The sequence below is a fragment of the Lagenorhynchus albirostris genome, chromosome 11 (assembly GCF_949774975.1).
Source record: "Lagenorhynchus albirostris chromosome 11, mLagAlb1.1, whole genome shotgun sequence".
Classification (NCBI taxonomy): domain Eukaryota; kingdom Metazoa; phylum Chordata; class Mammalia; order Artiodactyla; family Delphinidae; genus Lagenorhynchus; species Lagenorhynchus albirostris.
In genome coordinates, this window is record NC_083105.1 from 57,458,582 (window position 1) to 57,483,191 (window position 24,610).

Genomic DNA, 24,610 nt, shown 5'->3' on the forward strand with positions numbered 1-24,610 from the left:
AGGCAGAAGAACAGATAAGTGAGCTGGAAGATACAATGGTGGAAATAACTGCCAGGGAGCAGAATAAAGAAAAAAGAATGAAAAGAATTGAGGACAGTCTCAGAGACCTCTGGGACAACACTAAACACACCAACATCCGAATTATAGGGCTCCCAGAAGAAGAAGAGAACAAGAAAGGGTCTGAGAAAATATTTGAAGAGATTATAGTTGAAAACTTCCCTAACATGGGAAACGTAATAGTCAATCAAGTCCAGGAAGTGCAGAGAGTCCCATACAGGATCAACCCAAAGAGAAACACACTGAGACACATATTAATCAAACTATCAAAAATTAAATACAAAAAAAAAATATTAAAAGCAGCAAGGGAAAAGCAACAAATAACATACAAGGGAATCCCCATAAGGGTAACAGCTGATTTTTCAGCAGAAACTCTGCAAGCCACAAGGGAGTGGCAGGACATATTTAAAGTGCTGAAAGGGAAAAACCTACAACCGAGATTACTCTACCCAACAAGCAACTCATTCAGATTCAATGGAGAAATTAAAACCTTTACAGATAAGCAAAAGTTAAGAGAATTCAGCACCACCAAACCAGCTAAAAATGCTAAAGGAACTTCTCTAGGCAGGAAACACAAGAGAAGGAAAAGACCTACAAAAACAAACCCAAAACAATTAAGAAAATGTTAATAGGAACATACATATCGATAATTACATTAAATGTAAATGCTTAAATGCCCCAACCAAAAGACACAGACTGGCTGAATGGATACAAAAAAAGACCTGTACATATGCTGTCTACAAGAGACCCACTTCAGACCTAGGGACACATACAGACTGAAGGTGAGGGGATGGAAAAAGATATTCCATGCAAATGGAAATCAAAAGAAAGCTGGAGTAGCAATATTCATATGAGATAAAATAGCCTTTAAAATAAAGACTATTACAAGAGACAAGGAAGGACACTACATAATGATCAAAGGGATCAATCCAATAAGAAGATAAAAGAATTATAAATATATATGCACCCAACATAGGAGCACCTCAATACATAAGCCAACTGCTAACAGCTATAAAAGAGGAAATCGACAGTAATACAATAATAGTGGGGGACTTTAACACCTCACTTACACCAATGGACAGATCATCCAAACAGAATATTAATAAGGAAACACAAGCTTTAAATGACACAACAGACCAGATAGATTTAATTGATATTTATAGGACATTCCATCCAAAAAGAGCAGATTACACTTTCTTCTCAAGTGCACACAGAACATTCTCCAGGATAGATCACATCTTGGGTCACAAATCAAGCCTTGGTAAATTTAAGAAAACTGAAATCATATCAAGCATCTTTTCCGACCACGGTGCTATGAAATTAGAAATCAACAATTACAGGGAAAAAAATGTAAAAAACACAAACACATGGAGGCTAAACACTACGTTACTAAATAACCAGGAGATCACCGAAGAAATCAAAGAGGAAATCAAAAAATACCTAGAGACAAATTACAACGAACACACGGTGATCCAAAACCTATGGAATGCAGCAAAAGCAGTTCTAAGAGGGAAGTTTATAGCAATACAAACCTACCTCAAGAAACAAGAAAAATCTCAAATAAACAATCTAAACTTACACCTAAAGCAATTAGAGAAAGAACAACAACCAAAAAAACACCAAAGTTAGCAGAAGGAAATAAATCATAAAGATCAGCTCAGAAATAAATGAAAAAGAAATGAAGGAAACAATAGCAAAGATCAATAAAACTAAAAGCTGGCTCTTTGAGAAGATAAACAAAATTGATAAACCATCAGCCAGACTCATCAAGAAAAAAAGGGAGAAGACTCAAATCAACAGAATTAGAAATGAAAAAGGAGAAGTAACAACTGACACTGCAGAAATACAAAGGATCATGAGAGATTACTACAAGCAACTATATGCCAATAAAATGGACAACCTGGAAGAAATGGACAAATTCTTAGAAGAGCACAATCTTCTGAGACTGAACCAGGAAGAAATAGAAAATATAAACAGACCAATCACAAGCACCGAAATTGAAACTGTGATTAAAAATCTTCCAACAAACAAAAGCCCAGGACCAGATGGCTTCACTGGCAAATTCTATCAAACATTTAGACAAGAGCTAGCACCTAATCCTTCTCAAACTCTTCCAAAATATAGCAGAGGGAGGAACACTCCCAAACTCATTCTACGAGGCCACCACCACTCTGATACCAAAACCAGACAAAGATGTCACAAAAAAGAAAACTACAGGCCAATATCTCTGAAGTACTTAGATGCAAAAGTCCTCAACAAAATACTAGCAAACAGAATCCAACAGCACATTAAAAGGATCATACACCATGATCAAGTGGGGTTTATCCCAGGAATGCAAGGATTCTTCAATATATGCAAATCAATCAATGTGATACACCATACTAACAAACTGAAGGATAAAAACCATATGATAATCTCAATAGATGCAGAAAAAGCTTTCGACAAGATTGAACACCCATTTATGATAAAAACTCTCCAGAAAGTAGGCATAGCAGGAACCCATGTCAACATAATAAAGGCTATATGACAAACCCACAGCCAACAACGTTCTCAATGGTGAAACACTGAAACCATTTCCTCTAAGATCAGGAACAAGACAAGGTTGCCCACTCTCACCACTATTATTCAACATAGTTTTAGAAGTTTTAGCCACAGCAGTCAGCGAAGAAAAAGAAATAAAACGAATCCAAATCAGAAAAGAAGTCATCTGTTTGCAGATGACATGATACTATACCTAGAATCCTAAAGATGCTACCAGAAAACTACTAGACCTAATCAACGAATCTGGTAAAGTAACGGTACAAAATTAATGGACAGAAATCTCTTGCATTCTTATACACTAATGATGAGAAATCTGAATAAGAAATTAAGGAAACACTCCCATTTACCACTGCAACAAAAAGAATAAAATACTTAGGAATAAACCTACCTAAGGAGACAAAAGACCTGTATGCAGAAAACGATAAGACACTGATGAAAGAAATTAAAGACGATACAAACAGATGGAGAGATATACTATGTTCTTGGATTGGAAGAATCAACATTGTGAAGATGACTATACTACCCAAAGCAATCTACAGATTCAATGCAATCCCTATCAAACTACCAATGGCATTTTTCACAGAACTAGAACGAAAAAAATACACAATTTGTATAGAAACACAAAAGACCCCGAATAGCCAAAGCAATCTTGAGAAAGAAAAACAGCTGGAGGATCAGGCTCCCTGACTTCAGACTATATTACAAAGCTACATTAATCAAGACAGTATGGTACTGGCACAAAACCAGAAATATAGATCAAAGGAACAGGATAGAAAGCTCAGAGATAAACCCAGGCACACATGGTCACCTTATCTTTGATAAAGGAGGTAAGAATATACAATGGAGAAAAGACAGGCTCTTCAATAAGTGATGCTGGGAAAACTAGACAGCTACATGTAAAAGAATGATATTAGAACACTCCCTAACACCATACACAAAAATAAACTCAAAATGGATTAAAGACCTAAATGTAAGGCCAGACACTATCAAACTCTTAGAGAAAAACATAAGCAGAACACTCCATGACATAAATCACAGTAAGATCCTTTTTGACCCACCTCCTAGAGAAATGGAAATAAAAACAAAAATAGGGGCTTCCGGGGCTTCCCTGGTGGTGCAGTGGTTGAGAATCTGCCTGCCAATGCAGGGGACACGGGTTCGTGCCCCGGTCCGGGAAGATCCCACATGCCGCGGAGCGGCTGGGCCTGTGAGCCGTGGCCGCTGAGCCTGCGCGTCCGGAGCTTGTGCTCCGCAACGGGAGAGGCCACAACAGTGAGAGGCCCAAGTACAGCCAAAAAAAAAAAAAAATAGGGGCTTCCTTGGTGGCGCAGTGGTTGAGAATCTGCCTGCTAATGCAGGGGACAGGGGTTCGAGCCCTGGTCTGGGAGGATCCCACATGCCGTGGAGCAGTTAGGCCCGCGAGACACAACTACTGAGCCTGCGCATCCGGAGCCTGTGCCCCACAACAAGAGAGGCCGCGACAGTGAGAGGCCCGCGCACCGCGATGAAGAGTGGCCCCCGCTCGCCACAACCGGAGAAAGCCCTCGCACAGAAACGGAGACCCAACACAGCCAAAACTAAATAAATTAATAAACTCCTACCCCCAACATCTTCTTTAAAAAAATAATAATAAATAAATAAATAAACAAACAAATGGGACCTAATGAAACTTCAAAGCTTTTGCACAGCAAAGGAAACCATAAACAAGACGAAAAGACAACCCTCAGAATGGGAGAAAATATTTGCAAATGAAGAAATGGACAAAGGATTAATCTCCAAAATACACAAGCAGCTCATGCAGCTCAATATCAAAAAACAAACAACCCAACCCAAAAATGGGCAGAAGACCTAAACAGACATTTCTGCAAAGAAGATATACAGATTGCCAACAAACACTTGAAAGGACACTCAACATCACTAATCATTAGAGAAATGCAAATCAAAATTACAATGAGGTTATCACTTCACACTGGTCAGAATGGCATCATCAAAAAATCTACAAACAATAAATGGTGGAGAAGGTGTGGAGAAAAGGCAACCCTCTTGCACTGTTGGTGGGAATGTAAATTGATACAGCCACTATGGAGAACAGTATGGAGGTTCCTTAAAAAACTAAAAATAGAACTACCATATGACCCAGCAATCCCACTACTGGGCATATACCCTGAGAAAACCATAATTCAAAAAGAGTCATGTACCAAAATGTTCATTGCAGCACTATTTACAACAGCCAGGACATGGAACCAACCTAAGTGTCCATCGACAGACGAATGGATAAAGCAGATGTGGCACATATATACAATGGAATATTACTCTGCCATAAAAAGAAATGAGGGCTTCCCTGGTGGCGCAGTGGTTGACAGTCGGCCTGCCGATGCAGGGGACACGGGTTCGTGCCCCGGTCCGGGAAGATCCCACATGCCGCAGAGCGGCTGGGCCCGTGAGCCATGGCCGCTGAGCCTGCGCATCCGGAGCCTGTGCTCTGCAACGGGAGACGCCACAGCAGTGAGGGGCCCGCGTACCGCAAAAAAAAAAAAAAAAAGAAAAAAAAGAAATGAAACTGAGTTATTCGTAGTGAGGGGGATGGACCTAGAGTCTGTCATACAGAGTGAAGTAAGTCAGAAGGAGAAAAACAAGTACCGTATGCTAACACATACATATGGAATCTAAAAAAAAAAAAAAAAGTGGAACCTAGGAGTAGGACAGGAATAAAGACACAGACGTAGAGAATGGACTTGAGGACATGGGGAGGGGGAAGGGTAAGCTGGGATATAGTGAGAGAGTAGCATTGTCATATATACACTACCAAACGTGAAATAGATAGCTAGCGGGAAGCAGCTGTGTAGCACAGGGAGATCAGCTCAGTGCTTTGCAACCACCTAGAGGGGTGGGATAAGGAGGGTGGGAGGGAGACACAAGACGGAGGGGATATGGGGATATACGTATGCATATAGCTGATTCACTTTGTTATACAGCAGAAACTAACACAACACTGTAAAGCAATTAAAATCCAATAAAGATGCTTTAAAAAAAAGCAAGAGAAAAATACAAATAAAAGTTATTTATAAAAAAAAAAGAATCTATGTGCCTGCTAAAATTACAGCAAAGTATTATGAACCCAAGTGCCTCTAATATCAACTTTTCGCATAGATGTCCTGTCTGAGAGTATAAATGCACAGCAAATTACGTGACATAAGCAAAAAAAAAAAAGAGAGAAAAAAATCAAGGTTTTTAAGTGCTGAAAGCAAAAACAGGTGAGTAAAATTAGTGTGGGATGAGAAAGTTAAGTATAGGTTACTGCTTTACTAACCTGACCCCTCTTAAGAGTGTTAACAATAAAACAATTATTATTAATAATAAGTATTATTTAGTGTATATCAGGTATCAGGCACCATACTAAGTGCATTATTATTCAAGCAACTAAGAGTTTTACAAAGTTGAAATGGATTCAAAAGCCTACAGTCCTCTTAAAAAAAAAAATTTCTGGGAGCACATTGGTTTGGTACTTCAAAAAGGACTTGCAGTATTTGGAATGGATTTGCTTTGGAGAAAAAGAAAACAAAGTTCGCCCTTGAGGTCTGATTTCTCCCATCACACTCGCCCCAGGGATAGGATTTTACAGCTTTAAGTTGATGCTTTAATACTACCAACAGGTTCTCCCAGCAGCCTTCCCCTTGAAAGGTTGAGGCGGGTTAATTCCTACTGGGTCTCAAGTTCAGCACCTCACCCTCCTCATATCCTGCCTATATCAACTCTTCCTCCACTTTTTGGCTCTGCCACTGTAAGAACAGCTACCTTTTCTTTACTCAGCTCCTGATATGCTGGCCCTTTACACTCATAAAATCTATTCCTCACGACAACCCTAAAAGGGGTATTTTTATCCCTCCCCCACTCCCTTTTTTTTTTCCCTCAGATAAAGATAGAGAGGATCAGAGAGTTAAATCACTCTTCCATACGTAACAAGGGATCAAAATTTGAACCCATGTCTAATTCTGCAGCCTATGTTCTTTCCACTGCATTCCACTTTGAAACATCTTAAAGGCAGGGTCCCAACTCCTCTCTGTATTTGCCCAAACCAGAACCTAGGAGGCATTCAATACCTATTTGCAAAGTAAATACAATGACATCATTTTCTCTACTCCCCCTCCTCCTCCCTTGACTCCCTAGATGCAGGTAATCTCAAGAAGGCTGGAAAATAATTGGGTGGTTGACTTTTGAAGTGTGACTGGCCAGCTATGAAACAGTAACCTTACTTTGGAACAATAAGTTTAAGTCTTTGATTTTCTAAATGTATCTAAAGTAAACTTTAGATGGCAATGTAAAAAAGTTAAGAAATCTCTAGTGCAATGTCCCTGGGATTAGAGAAAAATTGGTCAGCAGATGGTGTCCCTATTTAACCCACAACAGTGGTTCTTAACATTTTTGGGATCGTGGGTCTCTCTGAGAATATCATGGAGCTATGAACTCTCTCCCCAGAAAAATGCACTTAGGGGCATACACATACGGTTTCATAGTCCATGTCAGGAATTTCTACACTCTGAAGTCCACCCATGTATGAAGGTTAAGAACCCTTTCCATCAAAGGGTAGGATTGAAAAACTTGTTTTTAACAGGAGGGAAGAGGGCAGGGCACAACCCTTAAAGAATGACAGAGCTGTTGTGGACACGACATAAACTGGTTAAAACCTGGTTAGAACCGATTAGGCCCAAGATGGAAGAAGATTCAACTTCCAGTAGATCTTGAGCCTCATTATACGCTCATTGTAATACATTAGCGTATGCTACATAACACACCCACGGGCACCATGACTGTTCCAAGGCTAACTATAAAAGGCCAAAAAGTGGGCAGTGGCCCAAATCCTGGAAATCCCCACCCCTTCTCCAAAATAGTTGGAATAATCCTCCCACTCATTAGCCTATGAAATTACCCAGCCCATAAAAACTAACCACCCATATTTCCTGGCTGCTCTCACCTTTTGAGACAGACTGTATTCTGTCTACGGAATGTGTATCTCCCAGGGCCTCTCCCCTTCTGAGATGGCCCACACTCTATGGAGTGTGTGTCTCTCTCTCAACAAATCTACTTCTTACCTATCACTTTGCCTCTCGCCGAATTGCTTCTGCAGTGAGACATAAAGAACCTGAGCTTCATTAAGTCCTGAGACCAGGAGTGCAATTTCAATTAAAAGGCAGTGGGTTCGAGTCCCAGCCTGCGGGTTCAAGTCCCAAGCTGAGTTTTGGCGGGGTTCAAATCCCATCTGAGTTGTGCAGTTTCAGCAGGTATGCCTTAATTAACATGGTTCTTTAAAACTCTGCTTCACTTGGACTCTCAATTCCTCATATTACTGCATAATTTACCTAAAATATCAAAGGATCTGTCAGACCAGTGCGCGTGACGGAAAGGGCAAACTCCTAACCCAACTCCTCACTCACGCCGCAAGCAAAAGTAGTGCTGAAAGGGGCCTCAGCGCTTCCTCTGATGGAAACTGAGGCTCAGACCCCCACACCCGCCCTCACAAGAATCTGCCTTTAACTCTGCACTTGGTGCCTGAACCCCGCCCCCGACCTGGGCTGAACCCGGAGCTCCCTTGCGGAGCGGCACCAAGGCCCCACCCTGCCCGCCGGCTCTCAGACACCCCCCACCGCACCCTCCGCAGACGCCCAGCCCCCAGGCTCACGGCTCCTACTTGTCTCCAACGTCTGCAAGAGCATAAGCTGGCACTTCTGGTTGTTGGTGAAGAAGCTGGAGAGGAACCCTTGCTGTGGCTTCCCCTGGGCCAACCGCTCCGGGAAGACCTGGCACCCGACGTGTTGCTGCTGCAGCTGCTCCCCCGCAGCGGGGCCCGGGCCGCGTTCATCCGGAGCTCCTGCCATGCCGCCCACGGACTTTGCAGCTGCTTCCGCCCGCCTCAGGCGGCCCGGGGGGAGACAGGGAAAGGCAACCTCCCTCCCGCCTACCCACAGCCCAGGCCCTCCCTCCGCCGAGCCGACCTGGCGCCAGCCGGGCGACGGCCGCAGCGGTCCACAAGCCCGGAGACCGAAGGAGCGCTGGGCCACAGGCTCCAGGAGGGAAGACGGTAACGGGGCGGGGCGACGGCTGCTAGGCGGGCAAGGGGCGGGGCCAAGCGCCTGCTGGCTGAGCCGGGGTTAAGAGAGTACCCTCGCAGGCTACAACCCGCCTGATGTGGGCTCGGCCTTCGCCGCTCAGCGTGCTTGTGCCGTCCCCATAAGCCTTGTTCCGCAGCCCTGCTTACTCGTGCACACTCCGTCCTTACCTCCTGACCAGTACTGGCCATTAAATACCCTTCTCCCTCTGAAGGTTTCTGCCATCTTCGCACTCCCTGTTTTGTCCACCAGCAGGCTAATTGCAGCCTCTGGTCCACCTCTCTCTCTTGACGCCCCAAGCCATATTAAAAGCCCTGTTTTTCAGAAACGTTTGAAAGCTGCAATTATAATGAATGGTCGCGTCAATACCCTCAAAATATAAGACCCAACTACTTTTTTTCTGCCTCTTCTAGGCCCATTCGCCCACCCTACTCTTTTGCCACTGCAAATAACTCTCTGATAATTGATGAAATAAAATTCGTATTTTATGGCAAGGCAAGAAAAATTTAAACAAAATTTTTCTCTGCCAGTTTGGGCCTCCTCCCTCCCCCTTAGAGTATATTGTGCATCTGCATTAACCAGACCTCCTTAGAAGATATTCCTTCTTAATCTTGTATAGGGTCAGGATGACCCACTACTCCATAACTCCTTGGGAAATAACCTTCCTTCTGTCAATAATTCATTTGACGTATAATACTTTGTCTCAAAAACTTCTTTAACTGTGCTGTGATTTCTAGTGGGTGAAACAGTGCTCAGAGCTTTCTGAAAGACTGTCTCCCAGGTTATAATCCTCAGATTCGCTCAAATAAAATTTTCCATTTCTTTCTTAGATCGACTATTAATTTTTTCATCAACATAACAAAATACAACCTTTTTACTTATAACTCCAAGCCTTAACTCATATTTCCATCTTTGAGCCCCCATCCTCAGTCCTTATGATCCAGGTCCTGATCAAATCTTCCTAATCCACAGGGCCTTCCCAGATACCTTAATCAAAATTAATCTCTCCTGATCTCCCAATGTACAAAGTACTTCATACCTATTATGGCTTCATCACTGCCTGACAGGTTTTAACTAATTTGTGTTTCTCTTTTCCCAGTAAATTTACTCAGTTCAACTCACACATTTATTCAGTACCTGCTATGATGGGCCAGGCATGGCAGCAGAAACAGGATAATAAGAGAATTTCTAAGGTTGAGAGGAGCATATGATTTATGTAAGAAATGTATCTAATTCATAAAGGTTCAAGAGACATTGAGGATTATGAACAGTACCTATGTGTCATAGGTGCTCAATAAATATCTAAATTGAGTGAGATGCTAGGATTACTCGTTTGAAAAATAATATTATGAACACCTTCTATGTACATAGACTACTAAAGCTGTAACCAAAAAAAGCTACTTTTTATTGAGCTCACCTGCAATACATTATTTCTAATCCCTACCACAACCCTGCAAAATAAATATTGTTATCACTATATTTTTCAGATAAAGAAAGTGGGCTCAGCGAAACTGAATAATCCAGGACCACACAACTAGCTCTTAATCTAGTTAGAGGACTAAAATATACACATATGGAAAACTAGACCATTTCAAGTTAGTGTAATTAGTCTGGAATTCTCAGGGAAGGCTAGATAGAAAAGATGGGGCCTGAAATGGACCACAGACTGTAAACATTTGAAATACTATTCAGCTATATGAATAAGCAAAAAATGCAAATTCAAAGCTCTCATTTCCCCGCACCAAATTAGCAAACATTTTTTCAATGTTCATTGCTGAAAGCAACAGAGAGAAAACTAGAAAATTGTACACCAAGATATGATCAGTAGTTGTCTAGGTATCAGAATATTTTTATTATTTTTCCAAATTTTCCTAATATTCTACAATAAGCATGTACTACCTTTATAATCAGAAAGGTATACTTTTAAAAAATTGAGTAGCCTTTGGATGGCATATATGTTAACTTCATCCATTTATACTATAAAGACATAGGAGTGGAATGGGACGGCATTAGGGGAGAGAGAGGGAAGTGCAAATACAAATTACTAAGGTAAAAAGAGAAAAATAATCACCACAAAGAAATGAGAACATGGGCAAAGACTTAGCTATAAGGATTTTCATTTCTCCATTGCAGTACTAATTAAGAACAAAAAGGATAGAAACTGTTTTAACAAAAAGTGCAATGGAAAACATACAACCATGTTGTTTTTTAAATGAAATATGTTCATAAAAGCTTTTTAGGTTACAAAATAGCATGTACAAGCTGGAAGTTTATTATATGCACAGAGAGGGTCTGGAAGACTGCTGCAAAGTGTTTTTAGTGGTTGTTTCTGGGTGGATATGTAACCGAGCAGGACCCTATGGGGCCTTCCCAGGACGGACCCCCTCCCCCATATCCTCGCTGTAGCTCCTCTGAAATACCTAGATAATAGTATCTGATGCACACTTCCTGAGTTACAGATGCTAAAACCACCACCAAATGGAAGAAATTACTTGATGATGATGAGCCCCCAGACCCTATAGGCCCCTAAGGATTGATAATGTTAACCGCCCTATTAGCTCAACATCAACCAGAGAATTGTGCAGGACCTGATCACATACCCTGCAACCAGTCTCCCTCACCTGGCTTTTAAAAATGCTTTGCAGAAACCCTTCCGGGAGTTCAGGGTATTTTGAGCAGGAGCTCTGTCCCTTCTCCTTGCTGGGCCCTGCAACATACCTTTCTCTGCTCCAAACTCCCACGTTTTGGTTTGGGCTCACTGTGCATCAGGCACATGAGCGAAAGATGAAATTTGGGAGTTTTGTTTTGTTTGCACCTGTGTGTGCTTGCCTTCATTCTCTAAAGCAAAAATAGTTGTTTTATAGTAAGTTGTTTGAAGCTGCTTAAATAAATCACAGCAACAAATGAAGTTGCATATAACTTTAAAGTGCTTTCTAGCTTTGTTTTTTCGCAACTAATAAATCCACTTCTCCAGGGCCGCCAAAACTTGGGGGACATTATAGCCTTTCCTTAGTGATCCAGTCATTTTGAATACAGGGAAAGAACAAAACAGTCTCCACCACTCTCCGCGGGAACACGCCACACTCGGCCCGGTAATCGCACACCGCTGGGAAACGCAACCCACCAACAAACACACCTACTTCCAGCAGGAGTCAGCCCTCCGAACCCGGAAGTGAATGGGAGAAGGCACGCAGCATTCTGGGAAGATTTAAAGGAGCCGGGTTGGTGTGGCTGGCTGTTACCGGGGCAACCAGAGGCGCTTGGCGGTTATCCGTGGTTTGGCGCCGTTAGCTGGACAGTCTGAGACGCTCAGAGGCCATGTGGGATGAGCGAAGAGGGAAGAAGGGCCCTTTCAGGAGACAGTTGTCCTGTCAGGTTATCTAGTCGTGCCCTAGGCGGGAGCGCCAGCTCTGAGAATCTGGGTCACGACCCCCTCCTTCTTTCAGCCTTTCGGCCAAATGAAGTAGCCCAGCGGCTCCTGTCATTTCTTTACTTTACTTTTCTGCCTCCTCTCAGAAAATGTAAGTTAAGAATTTCAGATTAACACTGTAATGTGTTCTAATATCAACGTGAAATTCTTGTTTAAGGACATTTTATGGGGCCACAAATTGAGAACTTAAAATTCACACTCAAATTGTACACTGCCCCTTGAGATATGGTAAGGGCATAAGGATTTTAGATGAAGAAATTTTGGGGAAATTACTTTCCCCAAAAGGAATTTTTGAATTCCGTTAGGGAAATAATGTGAATATTTTTTTCCATGTAATGAACAGAAAATAGAGTGTGTGGGATTAATCACTTGTAACAGTGATCACAGTGTAATTCTGGCCACAAAGGGACATTAATTACCACCCTCCTCCCTCTCCATGCTAAACTCCCCCATTTATGTTCCAGCTAACTTTTAATTTCTGCAGTACTATGCTTTTTCAAGTCTGCTCCTTTTGCAAATGGTAAAAATGCTCTTCCTTGCCTTAATTTTCTTTGTTCAAATCCTCATTTAGGTATTATGTCCTTTACAGTCCTTCCCTGGGACTTTTGTCCACCTCCCATTCAAGACAGAATATGCTCTTCTTTATGAACATTTGCATATTTATCATAGTAATTATGATTCATTTAGTGACATCTGTTCTTCCAACTTTGGAGACCTCCTTGTGGGCAGGGCATATTTTATATTTATTCTCAATTGCATTGAGGCTCGGCTCATTTGGTTCTCAACAGATATTTGTTGGATAAACGTAAACTACCTTTGTTAACTAGTCTAAAGGAAGGTGAACTAAAATGAAATAAACAAGGGTAACCACTGAAATAAATTAATTAATTAATTAAATTGAGGACTTTTTTCTTGGCTGTGCGGGGTCTTAGTTGCAGCACATGGGATCTTCGTTGCCCCATGCGGGATCTTTAGCTGCGGTATGCGGGATCTAGTTCCCTGACCAGGGATCAAACCCCGGACCTGCTGCATTGGGAGCACAGTCTTAACTGTGGACCACCAGGGAAGTCCTGAGGATATATATATTTTTTTGGCTTTGTTGGGTCTTTGTTGCTGCGCACAGGCTTTCTCTAGTTATGGAGAGTGGGGGCTACCCTTCGTTGCGGTGTGCGGGCTTCTCACTGTGGTGGCTTCTCTTGTGGAGCACAGGCTCTAGGCGCACGGGCTTCAGTAGTTGTGGCTCACGGGCTCAGTAGTTGTGGCTCGTGGGCTCTAGAGCACAGGCTCAGTAGTTGTGGCGCACAGGCTTAGTTGCTCCGTGGCATGTGGGATCTTCCCGGACCAGGGCTCAAACCCGTGTCCTCTGCATTGTCAGGCAGATTCTTAACCACTGGGCCACCAGGGAAGCCCCTGAGGATATTTTTTAAAAGAAGAAAATAAAACTCACCAGTCATCCAGAAGTAACTTAAAATTTTCATATATTACATATGTTATTTTCTCTGCATAAATATTTTTTGCATAGTTGAGTATATTTGGGGAAAACCATTTTAAGTCCTGCTTTTTCACATGTATATGATATAATTCTGTTACTAAAATCTTAGCAACAAAGACAGCATTGAAGACCTTAATGTAAATCATCTGTAATGAGTTGAAGAAACAGGGATGAAGTGGACGCAGCATGTGAAGACAATTCTTTCAAGAAGTTTGGCTGTAAAGGAGAAGAGAAAGGTCAGTAGCCGGAGGAGAATGGCAAGTGAAAGAAAAATGTTAGTTTCTCTGTAAGGAGAACAGAGAGTGATGTTTGTTAGTATAAGAGAAAAAAACCTGGTAGTTAAAGATACTGCCAAGAAAGAGAATAACTGATTGAATGATTCCATAAAGAAAGAGGAGATGACAGGGAGATCAGCTCGGTGCTTTGTGACCGCCTGGAGGGGTGGGATAGGGAGGGTGGGAGGGAGGGAGATGCAAGAGGGAAGAGATATGGGAACATATGTATATGTATAACTGATTCACTTTGTTATAAAGCAGAACCTAACACACCATTGTAAAGCAATTATACCCCAATAAAGATGTAAAAAAAAAAAAAAAAGAGGAGATGAGATCCATAGATCAGGTACATAAATTAGCTTAGATAGGAGGCAGAACTAGGAAAGAGGATGTCAAGGTGGGTATGGATGTTAGTAATTTTTAAACTATTGAAAATCGGCAAAAGAGTAACAAAAATATGTCAAAAGATATATATAAAAATGGCCAATAAATAGGTATGTTCAGCCACATTAGCTAAAAATATAAATGGCATATTAAATGCCTATTAAATTGGCAAAGATGAAAAAGAAATCAGTATATGCATTGGGCAAGTGTTCAGTGAAACAAGCATTGCAGGTGGGGATAGAAATTCGTACATGTCCCCCTTCCCCAGGCATTTTAGAAATATGTATCAAAATCCTTAAAATATATACTTTAACTAAGCAACTATACTTCCAGGATGTTCTCAAAAGGAAATAATCAAAACTGCATACGTGTGTTAAGCTGGGTGGAGTTCATTTCAGTCTGTCCACCAAAAAAGATAGGTTATTATATTACACCCATACTTCTTAGACTTGGATAATATTGTTGCAGATAAGAGAAGTTCACTCATACTAGTTTAAGTAAGAGCATCTGCAGGTTATCTAGGAAGGGAATGTAGAGTTGCAGTCTGACTGACTACCCTGATACGCAGTTAGTGGGATGCTTTGTACCATTTAAAATGATGATGTAGGGCTTCCCTGGTGGCGCAGTGGCTAAGAATCTGTCTGCCAATGCAGGGGACACGGGTTCGAGCCCTAATCCGGGAAGATCCCACATCCGCGGAGCAACTAAGCCCGTGCACCATAACTACTGAGCCTACGCTCTACAGCCTGCGAGCCACAACTACTGAGCCCATGTGCCACAACTACTGAAGCCCTCATGCCTAGAGCCCGTGATTTGCAACAAGAGAAGCCACCGCAATGAGAAGCCCACACACCGCAATGAAGAGCAGCCCCCGCTCGCTTCAACTAGAGAAAGCCCACACGCAGCAACGAAGACCCAACACAGCCCCCCAAAATAAATAAATAAATAATTTTTTTAAAAAAGACAATATTTGAGGGCTTCCCTGGTGGCGCAGTGGTTGAGAGTCCGCCTGCCGATGCAGGGGACACGGGTTTGTGCCCCGGTCTGGGAAGATCCCACATGCCGCGGAGCGGCTAGGCCCGTGAGCCATGGCCACTGAGCCTGCGCATCCGGAGCCTGTGCTCCGCAACGGGAGAGGCCACAACAGTGAGAGGCCCGCGTACCGCAAAAAAAAAAAAAAAAAAAATTACTACATGGGAAAACAACAAAAACAACGCTCACACACACACACATATACCATAATTGAAGTTGAAGCAACAACCCAAGAGAAAATGTTTGCAACATATATGACAAATGTGTATGTCATTAATACACAAAGAGCTCTTACATGTCAATAAAAAGGTTCAACACCCTAACAGGCAAACCTGGTAAAGAACATGAACAAGCAAACAACACACACACACTCTACAAATGGCTAATAAGCATAGGAGAATATTTTTATTCTTGCTAGTTATGAAATACAAAAAATCCCAACAATGAGATGACATGTTTTCATTGGATTAGCAAAGCTACAAAGGTTGGTGTTGGCAGAGAAGTGAAAGAGGGTCCTGTGGGAATATAAGTATGTTCAGCCTTTCTGAGTGCAATCTGGCAACATGTATCAAAATGTTAAATATGTATACTTTGAACCAGCAGTGATACTTCTAGGAATGAATTCAGAGGTGATAATCAGGCAAATCAGAAAATGACTTGTTATGATATTAGTTAAAAATTAGAAACAACTTAAAGTTTTATAAGTAAGAGACTAAATATACTTTTGAGTGAAAAGAGCTAGTTACAAAGCATCATGTTCATTGTGATCCTATTTATATAAATAGGTAAGTGCACATAGAAGTAATATTTAACAAAATGTTTGTAATGGAAATCTCTGGTGGGATTGCGAGTGACTTTCAAGGTTACGCAAAAGTGAGACGAGCATGAACTCCTATGTATCTCCACTCAGCTTCAGTTGACACCCTTGTTTATATTCCACCTACTCCCTCTCCCACCCCAATTTTTGAAGTAAATCCAAAACATTTTATCTGTAAATATTTTAATACGGGGACTTCCCTGGTGGCCTAGCAGCTAGGATTCCAGGCTTTCACTGGTTGGGAACTGAGATCCTGCAAGCCGTGCGGCGCGGCCAAAAATAAATAAATAAATATATACATATATATATATATATATATATTAATATGTACCTCTAAAAGACAAGAATGCTTTTAAAACATAATCTTTTCTCTTTTTTTTGGCTGCGCTGTGTATCTTGCAGGATCTTAGTTCCCTGACCAGGGATGGAACCCGGGCCCTTGGCAGTGAAAGCACAGAGCCCTAACCCTAACCCTAACCCAGAGCCCTAAATTCCCTGGACCTCCAGGGAATTCTCTAAAACATAATCTTGATACCATTATCACACTAAAAAGAAAAAAATCCTAACAATTTCTTCATAAGATCAATTATATCCAATCAGTGTTCCAATTTTTTATTTTATACATCATTTTACAGTTAGATTGAGATCCAGACATTCCAATCGGTTCACATTTTTCCTAATCTATAGATTCTCCCTCCCTCCTCTTTTTTTTTTTTCTTGCAATTTATTTGGGGAAGTAACTGGGCTGTTTGAGCTTAGGAGTTTTGAGAGTAGGCCTGACCCTAACATTTACAGACCTGGGACAGTAGTACAAATGGAGCCCGAAATACCATATATCTAAGTATTTAAATGCTATAACTCCAGCTAACAGTTAAATATGTTCTATGATCCTTCCTTGACAAATAAACCCTCTTAGACCTGGAAGGCCAAGTTAGAATTTCAAATTCTCAGACTCCTTAGAGTTCCTCACTGGATTGTGCTTGTACAGGAGAGCTGGCCCGTGGCCCACAGGCTGTCCCATGCTCTTTCCACCCCTGGCTCCATCTCCTTCTCAAGGACACCCTGCCCACCCCTCCTGACCCCACCCCTCCTGCCCCCACCCCTCCTCCCACCCACATCTCTAAGCTCAATCTACATCTTCTGCAAACAGCTACCCCTGGCTGCACAGTCAAACCTTGGGAAGATGAACTAAAGAAGAGACCCACGCAGGCCCTGAAAACAGCCGTAGGTTGTATAAAGTGAGAAGTTCAGGTTCTAGGGAGCCAGAACATGGTCTGGAAGGGGCAGTGGCATATCCCCTTGGTCCCGTGGACTTCCTGCCCCATCTGAAAGGACGCAGCTAGAGGAGGGCGCGAGTAGGGCCCCTTGCGGGAGTCTAACGACCATACTTCAATAAAGTTCCCCACAATAAAGCTCTCACATCCCCAGAATGTTATTAAATAAGTTTCTTTGTCCCCTCTGTTTCCTATAAATTGATACTTAGATCTAGGAGCTTGATCAGATTTCAGATTCAATGTTTTTGTCAAGAATATTTTGTGAGTTTTGTGTACACCCATCAGGAGGCACAAAAAATCTGGTTGTCTTTTTAAATGGGTTAAAATAAAGTGCACAAATCTTAACTGTTCAGTTTGTTTTAGCAATTGTGTACATCCATGTAGTTTACTCCCAAAACAAGATATAGAATATTTCCATCACCCCAGAAAGTTACCTCCTGAGTCTTTACAGTCAATTCCCCTCCACCCACAGAGCCAACCACTTTCTTGCTTCCATCCCCATAGACACTTTTGCCTGTTCTTGGACTTTATGCCAATGGAATTATACAGCATGAACTCTTTTGTGTCGTTTGTTAACATATTACCTTTTAACTTTATCCATGTTGTTGATATATCAGTTCACTAGATCATCCTTTTTATTGCTGAGTATTATTTCATTATATGAATGTACCATAATTTATCTTTTCTCCTGTTTATAGATATTAGGGTTGTTTCCAGTTTGGGGCTATTATGAATAAGGCGTCTATGAACATTTTTATACATATTGTCTTATGGGCATTTCATTTTTTCTGGGTAAATACTTAGGAGTGAAAATGATTTTTTAACTTTAAAAAAGACTGCCAAACAGTTCTTAAAAGTGGTTGTACCATTTTACATTTCTGTCAACAATGTATGAGAGTTCCAGTTGCTTCACATCCTCTCCAACATTTGGTGTTGGCAATCTTTTTGGTTTATAGTTGTCTCTCTTTTTATATTGTTAGCAGCTATTGATAATCATTACCTTGACACATTAATGTATTTGGGTTTACAAAATGGTGTTATTCTATAATTCACTTATTTGCTGAAATGCTTCTATAAGGAGAAAATTTCAAAGACAAAGAAACTTCCCTTCAAATCTATTTGGTTCCCCTGAAATACAGTTCATATAGGAAAGGCAGGATTAACACAATTCTTTCTATTTACCAATTTTCAAAATTGTGAGTTGGTTCTCTCACATCTATCAAAGATTGACAGTGAGAGGTCTTTTTTTTTAAGTATCATTTTAGTATCATTATTTACTTATTTAAACTCATGTATTTAAATATTTGATGTGTAAAAAAGATAAGTAAAAAAGAATTAAATATTTGATGTGTTTAATCCTTCTCAATTATCATTCTTATTGTTGCTCAAATTGTCCTGTCTTTAGCCAGTGGGAATCTCTTCTGATTAGCTCCTGAGTCCTTTGACACAACTCTCTAAGTCTCTGATAGCTTCCTTGCCTTCTAAATGACAAGATGTTCCAGACTCATCTTCAGCATTTCCTGCCCCAGACATGGAACCAGCCATTTCTCCAAGGAACCCTGGTTCTTTTGAGTGGGAAATGGTTATTTTAGAGGCCACAATGTGCTAAAGACGTTTATTGCTACTGAGTGGTTCATTGTTTCTAGACCTTTCCAGTTAGTGGAGCTAGGAAATGTGTCCTTGTTGGTTAAAGATACAACGCAACATGAGTTTATACTAATATGTCCAATTCAAAATCAGGACTACCCACATCAATCTCAAATCTGTCTGCTTTTACCCATGCCTAAACTACAACAATTGCTCATTTGCTTTATCCCACCACGTACAAACAACAGTCTCAGAGCAACAGTCTTGGCACTACCACCACAGTATGATTACTGAAAACTGTTATTTGTTGGGGGCGGGGGTGGGCTTTTTGTAACTCCTTTTGTTATCAGGATATATTCTAATAGGGATGTGTAGTCAATTACAGTGTTTTAAAGTCACTTAGATTCCTCGTGTGATTATGCCACCAACTCAATACATAGTTAGGTTAATTTGTTTATTCTTGATTTCAGTTTTTAGGCATTATTATTATTATTTTTTTTTTTTTTTTTTTTTTTTTTTTTTTTTTGCGGTACGCGGACCTCTCAGCGCTGCGGCCTCTCCCGCTGCGGAGCAACAGGCTCCAGACGCGCAGGCCCAGCGGCCATGGCCCACAGGCCCAGCCGCTCCGCGGCACACGGGATCCCCCCGGACCCGGGCACGAACCCGTGTCCCCTGCATCGGCAGGCGGACTCTCAACCACTGCGTCAACAGGGAAGCCCAGGCATTATATTTTTTAACTTAACTTTGGTTTCTAACTATATAAAATATTTACATGGTTCTAAAGTCAAGTTTATAGGACAAAGGCTATTAGAAAAAAATCTAGCTTCTACCCCTGTCCTTTCTGTGCTTATCCCTCCCTTGCCATATAAACAACCATTCATTTTACTGGTTATCCTTCTATTTTTAGATATATAAGCAATTATATTCTTTCTTTTAAAATAAATGGTATGCTACTGTGCAGTCAATTCACTCATTTAAAATGTAAATGTCCATTGACAGATGAATGGATAAAAAAGACGTGGTATAATTATACAATGGAATATTACTCAGCCATAAAAAAGAATGAAACAATGTCATCTGCCGCATCATGGATGGACCTAGAGATTATCATACAAAGTGAAGTAAGCCAGTCAGAGAAAGACAATATCATATGATATCGCTTATATGTGGAATCTAAAAAAAATGACACAGGGCTTCCCTGGTGGCGCAGTGGTTGAGAGTCCGCCTGCCAATGCAGGCGGCATGGGTTCGTGCCCCGGTTGGGGAGGATCCCACATGCCGCGGAGCGGCTGGTCCCGTGGGCCATGGCCGCTAAGCCTGCGCGTCCGGAGCCTGTGCTCCGCAACGGGAGAGGCCACAGCGGTGAGAGGCTCGTGTACCGCAAAAAAAAAAAAAAAAAAAATGATACAAATGAACTTATATACAAAACAGAAATAGACCCACAGACATAGAAGACAAACTTATGGTTACCAAAGGAGAAGTTGGGAGGGATAAATTAGGAGTTTGTGATTAACATATACACACTACTATATATAAAGTAGATAACCAACAAGGACCTACTGTATAGCACAGGGAACTATACTCAATATTCTGTAATAACTTATAAGGGAAAAGAATCTGTGGAAAAAAAAAAATATATATATATGTATAACTGAATCAGTTTGCTGTACACATGAAACTAACATAACATTGTAAATCAACTATACTTCAATAAAAAATAACTGTACAATTTAATGGTTTTTAGTATATTCACAAAGTTATGCAACAATCCACAATTTTAGAACATTTTAATTATCCCCAAAAGACACCCTGCCTGCCTTAGTCATTCCCTCTCAATCCCCCCATCTTCCCTAGCCCTAAGTAACCACTCATCTATTGATACTTTCTATCTCTACAGATTTGCTTATTCTGAATATTTCATATAAATGGAATCATACAATATGTGTTCTTTTGTGTTTGGTTTTTTTAATTTACCATAATGTTTTCAAGGTTCATCCATATTGTATGTGTATCAGTACTTTGTTCCTTTTTTATTGCGGAATATGTTCCATCGTATGGATACACCACCACATGTTACTTATCTATTCATCAGTTGATGGACATTTGGGTTGTTTCCACTTTTTGGCTATTGTGAATAATGCTGCTCTGAACATTTGTGTACAAGTTACTGTGTAGTGTAAGCTTATGTTTTCATTTCTCTTGAGTAGAATTGCTGGGTCATATGATAACCCCATGTTTAACATTTAGAGGAACTGCCAGACTGTTTTCCAAAGCAGCTGTACCATTTTACATTCCCACCAGCAATGTGAGTTCCAATTTCTCCACATTCCTGCCACATTTGTTCTTACCCATCTTTTTTATTATAGCCATCCTAGTGGGAGTGAGATGTTAATTCACTGTGGGGTTTTTTTGTTTGTTTGTTTTTGTTTATTTTTTGGCTGCATTGGGTCTTCATTGCTGCGTGTGGGCTTTCTCTAGTTGCAGCCAGTGCGGGCTACTCTTCGTTGCAGCGCATGGGCTTCTCATTGCGGTGGCTTCTCTTGTCGTGGAGCACGGGCTCTAGGCACGCGGGCTTCAGTAGTTGTGGCACGCAGGCTCAGTAGTTGTGGCGCACGGGCTTAGTTGCTCTGCGGCATGTGGGATCTTCCTGGACCAGGGATCAAACCCATGTCCCCTGTGTTGGCAGGTGGATTCTTAACCACTGCACCACCAGGGAAGTCCCACTCATTGTGGTTTTGATTTGCATTTTCTAATACTAATGATGCAGAGCATCTTTTTATGTGCTTATTGGCCATTTGTATATCTTCTTTGGAGAAATGTCAGTTCAAATCCTTCACCCAATTATCAATTGGGTTATTTGTCTTTCTATTGCTGTTATAAGAGTTCTTTATATCTTCTGGATACAAGTTCCTTATCAATGTGTGATTTACAAATATTCTCTCCCATTCTGTTGTCTTTTCATTTTCTTGATGGTGTTCTTTGAAGCACAAAAGGTTTTTTTAATTGTTGTTATTTTGATGAAGTCTAATTTATCTACTTGTTCTTTTGTTGCTATATTTTGGGCATCATGTCTAAGAAGGCTTTGCATAACCCAAGGTCACAAAGATTTACTCTGGTGTTTTATTCTAAAAGTTTTATAGTTTTAGTTATTACATTTCGATCTATGATTCATAGTTATGAATTAATTTTTGTGTATGGCATGAGGTAGGGGTCTAACTTCATTCCTTTGCATGTGAATATTCAATTGTCCTAGCACCACCTGTTGAAAAGACTTTTCTATTCTTTCCCTGATTTAATTGTGTTGGCACCATTGTTGAAAATCAGTTGACCATAAATGTAATGGTTTATTTCTGGACTCTCAATTTTATTCCATTGATCTATATATCTACCCTTATGCCAGTGCCACACTGTCTTGATTACTGTAACTTTGTAGTAAATTTGAACTCAGGAACTGAGTAGTCCTTCAACAATGTTCTTCTTTTTGAAGATTGTTTAGTTATTCTTGATTCCTTGCATTTCCATATAAATTATAAATTTCTGGAAAAAAAAAGCCAACTGGGATTTTGATAGGGATTGTGTTGAATTTGTAGGTATTTGGAAAGTATTGCCATCCATCTTAGCATTATTAAGTCTTCCAATCCATGAATATTTGATGTCTTTCAATTTATTCATGTCTTCTTTAATTTTATATATTTTTGTAGTTTTCAGAGTATAAGTTTTGCACTTTATGTTAAATTTATTCCTAAGTATTTTATTCTTTTTGATGCTATTGCAAAGGGAATTGTATTCTTTTTTTTTTTTTCAATTTTAGAAACTTGATCTATTTATTTTGGAATTTTGGATACATACTATCTCTTTTCAAGTCAATTCCAAAATTGAAATAAATAAAAACTATGATCCTATCCATAAAAATATTGAATCACTATGTTTACCACTGAAATTAATATAATGCTGTAAATCAACTAGACTTCAATTAAAAAGTAAAAAAAAATTATGATCCTGAGAAGGGGAACAATATAGCATTAGTATGGCAGGAAAATAAATGTTAAGGAATATCTGCTGTACAAGATCAATTGAAGAGGTATTACAGGGCCTTCCCTGGTGGCACAGTGGTTAAGAATCCACCTGCCAATGCAGGGAACTCAGGTTCGAGCCCTGGTCTGGGAAGATCCCACATGCCACAGAGCAACTAAGCCCATGTGCTACATCTACTGAACCTGCGCTCTAGAGCCCGCACGTCACAGCTACTGAGCCCGTGTGCCACAACTACTGAAGTGCACGCGCCTAGAGTCCGCGCTCCGCAACAAGAGAAGCCACGGCAAAGAGAAGCCAGCGCACCGCAACAAAGAGTAGCCCCCGCTGTCCGCAACTAGAGAAAGCCCGTGTGCAGCAACGAAGACCCAACACAGCCAAAAATAAATAAATAAATTTTTTTTAAAAAAAGAGGTATTACAGATGCATTTATAACTGTTTTCATACAATGTTATAACTGTCTAGTATCAGTGTTTCATCATTCCTTACTTAGGCCTCCAGCCTTCATTACTGTCCTTTACAAAGATTCATATAATTTAACAGAATTTTTTTTCTTAATTTCAAATCCCTCCTTGCTTTTTAACTTACCAGTAGAACTGAAGATCACTCCATTGTAGTAAATAAACATACTCCTCCTTCCTCTTTACAACTGCAATTATTTTCTTAGTTTATGGTTTAACTTCTTTACAAGGATTATATATTTATATGATTTAACAAAAAGTTGTTATTTTGGAATAAATTTTAAAAATAATGTTCCCATCAGATAATCACATTCATCACTAGTTAATTGATGCAACAAATGTTAATATATGAGATGGACTTCCCTGGTGGTCCAGCAGTTAAGACTCCGCACTTCCACTGCAGGGGGCGCGGGTTGAATCCCTGGTCGGGGAGCTAAGATCCCACATGCCACGAGGTACGGCCAAAATAATAATAATAATGATGATAATAATAATAATATATGAGAGGTGCTGATAATTGTCTGCCAGGTCACATCGTCTTTTAAGCGAACTTGCTTTGTGCACAGATTTTTTTCCCTAAAGGACCATTTACCGCACCATATAGCTACCTACCATCACCATCACTCATTGGGCGAGGGGATGTGGCACTATATCCAATATCAGTCCCCCTTCTCCCTTCTTCCATTCTTGTGGAAAATTTTATTTGTTTTAGGTATTTGTTTTATTTGTTAGATATCAGTGTCCAAATAAATGCATTACTATACTTCCTCCTCAGCCTAAGAGGATTAATCTTGATTATTCTAAGTCATTCATGATAATTGCCATTTCCCTTGCCAACTCTGCCAATGAGATGCCAAGGGGAAATCTGCTGGAGGCCTTCTAAGAAAGTTGCTCTTTAAAAGGAACACATGATAGGCACAGTTTATTTCCTGTTTCCTGGTGTTGTCAACCCCTGAAGCTGTGGCAGACAACCTGGAATCATGAAAGAAGGCAGCTTCAGAGGAAAAGGTAACATGCTGAGGATGACAAAAAAAAAACAGAAAGATGGAAGGAACGTAGGTCCTTGATGAGGTCACTGAGGACATGCCCTTTCTCCAGATTGTTATATAAGATAGTAAATGTTT

General features: G+C 40.6%; 1 protein-coding gene and 1 long non-coding RNA gene across 11 annotated transcripts in view; one reads left to right on the forward strand and one right to left on the reverse strand.

The window, feature by feature from the left end:
* ATP23 (ATP23 metallopeptidase and ATP synthase assembly factor homolog) overlaps positions 1-24,610 on the reverse strand; it is a 96,952-nt gene that overhangs the window by 12,409 nt on the left and 59,933 nt on the right. Inside the window, exons 1-2 of one of the 10 annotated variants that reach the window (XM_060165720.1) lie at positions 9,840-9,858; positions 8,873-9,040 (exon numbers count right to left, since the gene is read on the reverse strand). The exons of 2 other annotated variants lie outside the window; for them this stretch is intronic. In XM_060165720.1, the coding sequence (XP_060021703.1) occupies positions 8,873-8,927 (55 nt within the window). In that variant the 5' untranslated portion in view covers positions 8,928-9,040; positions 9,840-9,858. 7 more of the 10 variants (XM_060165721.1, XM_060165714.1, XM_060165716.1 and 4 more) reach the window with 7 other exon arrangements.
* On the forward strand, positions 11,680-15,203 carry LOC132529368 (uncharacterized). The gene is made up of 3 exons (XR_009543436.1): positions 11,680-12,223; positions 13,734-13,860; positions 14,937-15,203. It is a non-coding gene; the product is annotated as an uncharacterized LOC132529368 (long non-coding RNA).